At 37.3% G+C, this 9,188-nt stretch overlaps 1 protein-coding gene across 1 annotated transcript; it reads left to right on the forward strand.

The window, feature by feature from the left end:
- The first annotated feature begins 2,532 nt into the window (after positions 1-2,532).
- On the forward strand, positions 2,533-7,416 carry LOC132299187 (putative disease resistance protein At1g50180). The gene is made up of 3 exons (XM_059795675.1): positions 2,533-3,621; positions 4,335-6,123; positions 6,685-7,416. The coding sequence occupies exons 1-3, from the start codon at positions 2,580-2,582 to the stop codon at positions 6,731-6,733; spliced, it is 2,880 nt and encodes a 959-aa protein (XP_059651658.1). The 5' UTR covers positions 2,533-2,579; the 3' UTR covers positions 6,734-7,416.
- The last annotated feature ends 1,772 nt before the right edge of the window (positions 7,417-9,188 follow it).

Raw genomic sequence — 9,188 nt, forward strand, 5'->3', positions numbered from 1 at the left:
CATTACAAACTCGTGGATACGGCGAACCTTCTCTGTGTAATACTCTCTCTGACTCAAAAATGCATCTATACTATATAAATGCTAAATTGGATGCAATCCAAACCAAATGGTTCGGACCAATCTTAATATGGCTCGATGAAATTGGATTAGAGTCTAAGTGGTTCAAACCACTTAACCTATGGTTTGAACCCACTTGGGTTGGGTTCAAGTCTAGAGAGGGAAATAGAAGAAAATGAAAAATGAATCACTTGCAAATAATCCAAAGGGGGGTATTTATAGAAACAGAAATGCCTTTTTGGATTGGGTGTATCTCTTTATTATTGGAATAGGTTGCAATGGTTCACATGGTGTCTGTTCACCACTAGACACATCTATTCCAATAGGTTGCAATGGTTCACATGGTGTCTATTCACCAATAGACACATTCATTCCAATAGGTTGCAATGTGCTTTAACGAGTGGGTGCAACCATGAGTTATGACGGTTCGAAAAAAGGTGTAACCCTTTAAAAAAAAAAAACTAAAAAGTAGTTTTTTAATTTAAAAGGTATAACCCTTTAGAAAAACTAAAATATGGTTTTTTTAATTTAAAAGGTGTAACCTTTTAGAAAAATTAAAAAGTAGTTTTTTAATTCAAAAAACCCCACTCATTTGTGAAACGCATTTAAATAAGCCCAGCCCAAAATTAGGCCCAATCCAAAATTCCAAAAAAGAATAATCTGGACTTTACAATTAAGCCCAAGCCCAAGCCCAAGCCCAAATCCTAAACTCAGCTTATTTAAATTTTAATTTGTTTCAACATTTTTTCTATGTGGGACAAACACTTCTCACATTTTGCATACCCATTTAGGCTTATCAAAACACCATACTTTGGAGCTAATTTCTCATTTACCCGGAAATGGATTTAAGAAAGTAAATATACCACGTTCATCTCCTTGCGGAGAGAAACACGCTCGTCTAGAGATTCGCAAAAAATTCTTAGCGGAATCTATTCCAAATCTCATCCAAAGTTTATGTTTTTAATGCCTCCGTTTCCAACAAGTGTGTCATCTCCAATTGGTATGAGACATTTTGAGGTAAAACCCAAGAGCAAAACCATGCGGGCTCAGGCCCAAAGCGGACAATATCATACCATGTGGTGGAGTGGGTCGTTACAAATAGTATCAGAGCCTAACCCAGCCGGAAGTGGGCCGACGGGGACATCGGGCCTCCAAAGGAGGTGGATTGTGATGACCCTGTGGACGGGTGCGTCATAGGCGGGTGCGAGAGATACTGTCAGGCTACCACACTGGCGAGTTACGAGTGTACAATCTCACATCGCCTAGGAAAGGGAAAGGTGAAGTGTTTATATGTAAGTGTATCATCTTCAATTGGTATGAGGCCTTTTAAGGTGAAACCCAAAAGCAAGCCTAAAACGAACAATATCATATCATGTGGTGGAGTGGGTCGTTACAGAAATAATCAAGTTTATAAATAAAAAAAATAAAATAATAAAAATGAAAACAATACTCTCAAACTAACAGACTAAAAAAAAAAAAAAAAAAAAAGGGGACTAATCATAATTTATCAAGGGAAAGAGAAAAGAAGAATCCACGAATACAGAGGGAAAAAGCACACAGAAAGGAAGACCGAGAGGAAAAATACGACGTATTAATTTGAGTTCACACACCTGTAAAGGCGACATTGAAAGCAACTCTTTAAGATCAGATTAGAAGGAAAGGGAATTTTTGGACCAATTTTATATGCAGTGTGATAAAAAAAATAAAATAAAATAAAAATAAAATCTTATTTAAACCTTCAAATAGTATGAGAGTGAGCTCTGTGAGAGGCAAATGCTAACAAAGACTTGTAGGTCCTACCATGTCTCGAACAACCCTTCTTGTTTTTTTTTTTTGGGTTTTGTTTCGTTCTATACGGAACCTTGCCTTCATAGCATCATTTCACAGTCCAATATGTTCTTTAATCCGATTAGCCCAACTTATCCGGATTAAACAAAAGGATAATAATTTTTAGACCTAATGGTCTAATTGAGAAGGTTAAGAAAGAAATTTCTATCTTGAATGCATTGAATAAAAAATTCTCGACTGCCTCTTATTAGATAAAGGTGGAGTCATGAATTCAACATCAGTAAACAGTTTAAACTAATGTAATGGTGGCATTCTCGGCACCATCATGGCAAACAAACTCCAGCACACCAAATTATTTGTGACACTTTTTTCAGTCCAATAAGTTTTTACTATTACTCAATACGTACTTCAAAAAACAAAAAACAAAAAGATGAAAAAACAAAAACTAACAGAGTTAAAGAACAGGAATAATCATAATAATCACAGAAAAGAAAAAGGAAGAAACCTGGAAGCTCCCAACGAGAGGGAAAATACAGTGTATTAATTTCAGTTCACACACCTGTAAAAACTTTACAACATTGAAATCAACTTTTTAAGGGAAGCTTAGCAGGAAAAGGAATTTTGGGACCCAATTTTTGATGACTTGAGGTTGACTTGACTTCAACTTTATTGATTCTAAAATATCCACCAAAGAAGCAAAACAGAGCTCATACTTACTCATCCTTCAGAAAAAAATGGCAGAGTTTGTTGTTTCCTTTGTTTTGGAGAGGCTTCAGGGCTTGGCAAGTGAAGAAGCAAGCTTGTTACATGGAGTAAGCTCTCAAGTTGAGCAACTCCGAGTCGAGTTCCAGAGAATGCAATGCTTCCTAAAAGATGCAGATGCAAGAGAAAGCGAAAGCAAGACAATCCACAACTGGGTTGTGGAGATCAAAGAAATTGCTTACGATTCTGAAGATATTATCGAAACCTATGTAATCAGAGTTGCTTCAAGGAGGAGTATGCAAAGCTTTCTCAAAAGATGTGTTTGTATCTTGAATGAAGGTAAAGCCCTTCACAAGGTTGGATCGGAGATACAGAGTATCAAAACCAGAATTTCTCAACTCACCACGAGTTTACAAACTTATGGTATTAGAGCCATAACAGAAGGGGAAGGATCATCAAGTTCTGCATACGGGAGGCAACAGCGCGTGCTAAGGCGGTCTTATTCCCATGTTGTGGAAAAGGATTTCGTGGGATTGGAGGAAGATGTAGAGGAATTGGTGGGGCTTTTGGTGAGTGAAGATAAAGAGAATTACTATCGAACTTTGTCAATTTGTGGTATGGGTGGTTTGGGGAAGACCACTATTGCTCAGAAGGTTTACAATGACCAGAATGTTAAGCGTCATTTCGATGGCTTTGCTTGGGTTTGTGTATCTCAGCAATGGCAAACCAAAGATATTTTGCAAGGGATACTTACGAAGCTTATCCCACATGAAAGGGATCGAATTGTGTTTATGAGAGAGGAAGATCTTGTGAGGATGCTAGTTCAAGTCCACCAGAGTAGGAAGTGTTTGGTGGTTCTTGATGACATTTGGTCAGAGGCTGCTTGGGACTGCATAAGGCATGCCTTTCCTACTGGAGGAGATATGGGTGGCAAAATATTGATCACTACGCGTAATCAAGAAGTGGCCTTGCATGTGGATCCACATGTTTACCTCCATGAGCCACGATTGTTGACTGAAGATGAAAGTTGGGAACTACTTCAGAAGAAAGCATTCACAAAACCAGATGGCGCAGGTAGTTTATTATGATTTTAGTTTCTCACCCTTGGTCTGATGTTTAGTGTGGTTCTAACCAAGATATATCTCCCTGTCCTTAACTAACTCATTGCCAACTCAATTTAATATACCATTACTTGAAATCTATTACATGAATCCTGATTTTTCATTTTATCCTAATGTAATAATCTTTAATTTTAGATAAATAACTTGTCAATCTATAATAACCTTACAGTAACATTCTAATGTGATTGGGTTAATAAGGTCTTGTGGAGATTGTTGGACAATCTCTTGTGGAGATAAGTTTATATATTGTTTTGGTGGTGGTTGCATGTGGTTTTTGATGACAAGCTTGTTTTTAGCCATATTGACGTCCTCAAAGGTTCATATCCTGCTCCATAAAGGAGGTTTTGGGTTCATCATAAAAGCATTGAAGGATCATATTGACTATAGTAGCAAGCTAGTTCTTACAGTCTGATTGTTCTTATTCTAGTTATTAAATGAAGTTGCATATTTTTAAGTTCTGTTAATTTAGGCACTTTTGACCAAGAAATCCAAATTATCGCACTAAAAGACGTAATCCATCTTCTGAACTATAGCACATTCACTCTATTTTTGTTTATTGATTGCTAATCTTGTTTGTTTTCCCTTTGTTGTTGGCCTTCTTAGGCTTTGAATGTTTGTTCAAATCCATCATACTGAAGAAATGTTTCCTTTTTCTTTGCTCTACAGAGCCTAGAGATGACAAAAACATGGAGGATTTGGGGAGGGAAATGGTTAAACATTGTGGAGGTCTGCCATTGGCTGTAATTGTGCTTGGCGGAATTTTGGTAACAAAACAGACATTAAGGGACTGGGAGATGGTGCATCGCAATATTAGTTCATATATAAGGAAGGGAAAAGGCATGAGGCAACAACATGGAGTATCACAGGTGTTAGCTTTAAGTTACAGTGACTTACCATATCAGTTGAAGTCGTGTTTTCTATATCTAGGCAATTTCCCAGAGGATTCTGAAATTGAAGCCGATAAATTATATCAATTGTGGATTGCTGAAGGTCTGGTATCATTGGATGACCGAGCAGAAGGAGAAACAATGATGGATGTTGCAGAGCGCTGTCTAGTTGAACTAGCATACAGATACATGGTTCAGGTGGAAGTAGATGAGTTCAGTGGAAGGTTTAAATCTTGCAGCCTTCATGACCTGATGAGGGATCTGTGCTTGTTAAAGGGAAAAGAACAAAATTTCTTAATGGTCGTTGATTTTCGGCATGGAAGCGAGAAGCTTGTGGATTATTCCTCTTACTACTCTTCATTGGACAGTAAAGTACGCAGACTAGCCATCCATTTGGGTGAAGATGGTTTCCCCAAGATTAGAACAGCTCAGCACCTTCGGTCCCTTTCATTCTTTGTTCCATCCAAATATATTTGCATACCTATGCCGAAGAATTTCCATTTCAAAGGCTTCAAAGTGTTGAGAGTTCTAGATCTTGGCGGAATCCAGTTCTCTAAGAAGTTAGCCAGAGCAGTTGGAAAGCTAATTCATCTCAGGTACTTGAGTTTAAGAAATTCTGGGTTCAGAAAGTTGCCTTCATCTATAGGCAACTTAGGGTTCTTGCAAACCTTAGATTTAAGGTTGCATGAACAATTAGGAGTATCTGGAACAATACCAAATGTCCTGTGGAAGATGAAAAGCTTGAGACATCTATATCTTAATGATCTTGTAAAAACAAAAGAAATATTGAGATTGGATGGTTTGAGCAAGCTGGAGTTACTGGAAACCTTCACTACACGTCTGTTTGATCTTAAAGACCTCTTCATGCTTACCAACCTTTGGAAACTAAATGCACGTGTCCAGGTAGAAGTACTTGAAGACTTGGTGGCCATCATCAACTACCTAAACATCAGGGCAAACCGACTCCAGCACTCGTCATTTTACATTGGATACAACTTTTGTTCCGAAGAAGAGGTAAATCTTTTGAGACAATTGCTAGAGTGCCGTCGCCTTAATGCATTGCATATAGGAGGTGTTATAGGTAAGTTACCCGAACACCATCATTTCTCTCCAAACCTCACTATGTTAGAATTCAGTAGATCTGAGCTCAAGGAGGACCCAATGGCAACACTGGAGAAGCTTCCTAACTTAAGAAGGCTTGCCTTGGGTTCTAATGCCTTCGTGGGAGTGAAAATGGTTTGCTCTAAGTTGGGTTTCCCTCAACTCAAATTTCTAAAACTCAAAGAACTATCCAACTTGGAGGAATGGATGGTGGATGAAGGATCAATGCCCAATCTTTCTTCTTTAGAAATTGGTTGTGAGAGATTGAAGATGGTTCCAGATGGATTGAGATTCATATCTACCCTTCAGGAATTGAAGATTTCGATCTCGTCAAAAGATTTTCAAAGACGACTTCGAGTGGTAGATGGGGAAGAAGGAGCTGATCTCTACAAAGTTCAACATGTCCCTTCCATCATATTTAATCCATATCATTCTTTCACAAGCATTTCAATGGAAGAAGTATTCAGGTACTTTTTTACAGGGAAAAATTAATTTGATTGATATATTGAGAATTTGGCATATTATCCTAGTTTTCCTTGAATAAATTTGCCAAAATCTTTCTTGTATGCGGTACAAACTCTTTTGTAAAATTACAGATTTCTTGCCTTTTGTAGTTCATATTTTCTTTTCTCTCATTTTCAGACATATATCGAATAAAATTGGAAGAAAATTAAAATCTGTTTATATTCTGTTTTTAATGCATGACCTTGGTACTGATTTACAATACAGTAGTGATTTACTCTATAATTCTCAAGTTACTTGGAACTTGATGTGTTATTTCATGTCCCTATAAATCAAAGTTTCTTTGTATATTTCAATTTTGAAAATTTACATCGACAATAATGGTAAATGCTAGTCCTTATGTGCTGTTATAGTGACAGTAAACTCTGGAGGTACCGTTAACAGAGGAGATCTTGTTAAATTCTGTCGCATGCATGCCTACATGTCTGTTTGCAATTTCTAATAAAGCAAGAGATATATTCTTGTCTCATTTTGATTATCAATGTTTATTTATTTATTTTTTCTAGATTAATATACGGAGGAAGAAGGTCTATCACATCCAGCCAACACGCTTAATATGAATGTGATCAAGAACACCACCACCACCACCATGTTTTTATGACGTAGAACATGGCTAACACAAGCTGAGGTGAAATTCCAAAATTTGATGTCGTGAACCACTGCCTGGATCTCCACTGGAGCTGGATCAGACCCCACCACTGCTGGACAGAGAATCAGTGAATCACTTTCCAACCAAATCTGCTCGAATGGGAAGGAGGCGACCCAAAAAATCGTTTTGTGAAGGCAATAGGCCTCAGCTGAAAGAGCACTTGAAGCAGGAAGTGGCTTAAAAATCACGACTTTGACAATGTCACCTCTGCAATCCCGAAAAACAGTGCCACCACCCCCTGTGGAAGTGTAAAGAATGTTGTTGGCCCAACCTCTGGGAGTGTAAAACTTCCCAAAAAGTTCTGCACTTCCTTTGGAGATGCGGTTATAATGCGTTTTCAATGCCCCAAGCCCTTAAATGGCATCGTTTTGTTGATAGTGCAATATGTTTTCGTTGTGGTCTGGAGGAGGAATTTGTGATTCATCTGTTTTTTGGATGTCCTTACTCTATTCTTGTTTCGAAATTGTCTCCACTTCGTCTTGATTTCTCTTTTTCTCGGGTGACATCCTTTCCAAGAGTGGTGGATGATGTGTGTATTATCAATGATAAAATCACTCTCAATAGAATAAATCTTTGTAGGATAGAGCTATGTTGAGGGTGTCAAATCTCAAGGATTGCGACAATTATGCTGTCAAGATATTAAGATTATTTCTAATTTAATTCGAAATAGAAAATTTTAATTTTAATTTAACTAATTATTTAAATATAACTTAAACTAAGTAATTGGGGAGATCACGAGATAAAGAGTCTAAGGTATTGACTTTACCACTAATCCGCCCTCCAATGGTCAATTAGACATATTATTAGGATATTTTGTATGATCAGGATGTATGGCAACAAGCACATAACATAATTTATAAAGAAAAACTCATATGTCTAGGGATAAGCATAACCCATCTTCGGTTAGCATGTACAACCCATCTACACTTAGCATGACCTATCAAACCACTAAACATATGATCATTGAGCACCATTGCATGATAAACCTACCCTATAATCACAGAAAATAGAGAGGTCGAGATCAATTATAAATCCTTCTCCCTAATACAAGGTAAGATATCAAATATAATTGAATTTAAGCATTAAATCCCAAAATCAAAGTATAACCATTGTTTTGCCCTTAATTATGCAATCATCATATAATAAATAATCCCAATAAAATAAATAAATAAACCATTGGAGTTAAGATTAGGGTTACATCAATCCTTTAGAAAGAGTTTAGCCGCTCATGGAGAAGAAAGAAGACTTCATGGATGTGGAGACCTCTATCTTCATCTTCTCTTTCTAACTCTGAAAAAAATCTCTAAATTATACTGTCTGTAATGACCCGAATCCGAGGGTTCGAATCGCTAACCGGGTCCTTACCTGAACCCGAGGTCGTCTAAGAGCACTATGGTCAATTCCAATGTCGATACATGATAAACGTGCCATCTCAAGGCTTATACAAAAAAAAAAAAAAAAAAAAAATGAGATCACAAATACAAAAGATGTCGAAACAGTCCACTAACCCATTTAAACTTGTGGAGGAACGTCGTCCACCACTTCCTTCCCGTGACCTGAAAAATGTAATAATATGATAGAGTGAGCTAGCCGCTTAGTAGGAAGTGTCTAAGACACAACTCTTATGACCCCATGAATCCACATAAAGCATAGAGTACAAGTAACGTGATCATGCTATTGGGGAACATTTTCACAACAACTAGAATAAGTGTCTACACCGGCCATCCGACCATAATTACACAATGCATGCCAATGAGATGCAATGTCGTGCCAACGTCGCTCCCCATTGCCGAAACAATTCCGTTAACCTTTTCAAACTGTTAGTGCAATCCGACCTATGGCAATTCCATGGCGTCATGAGACAAAGATTGGCTAGCAATCCCTGAACACATGGCAACTCCAAGGCATCGCAGGCTTAGGTAGCTCAACCTCGCTTAAGTCTCTCCCTAACCTCTTTAGACCACACTAACGCCACAGACCACTAAGCAACTCCTAGGCGCTCAGGTTTTCGCAAACCATTTTAAAACATTTTCCCAAAAATAATTTTCATTTGCTTTTCAAACATTCCACTTTTCCTTCCCAATGAAACGCATGAATGTTTCATACTTCTCAAATTGCCACAATCTCATACAATTTAACTTTAACAATATTCCATACCAATTAAGAAAAATTCTCACAAAATTATAGCATTCTTATTATTCACGAATTTTCAGCAACTAAGCATTTAAAACAAGATTTCAATCACTTAAGCATGCTTCTCATATCAAATCAACAACTAATATGCACACATATTGTGATAACCTGGATTTTTAAGATTTTAATTTAATTTATTCCATGATTTTTAGTTGCTAAGATTGAGTA

The sequence above is a fragment of the Cornus florida genome, unplaced genomic scaffold (assembly GCF_030987335.1).
Source record: "Cornus florida cultivar Cherokee Brave unplaced genomic scaffold, ASM3098733v1 CherokeeBrave_3.0.0_Hap2_Chr01, whole genome shotgun sequence".
NCBI lineage: Eukaryota > Viridiplantae > Streptophyta > Magnoliopsida > Cornales > Cornaceae > Cornus > Cornus florida.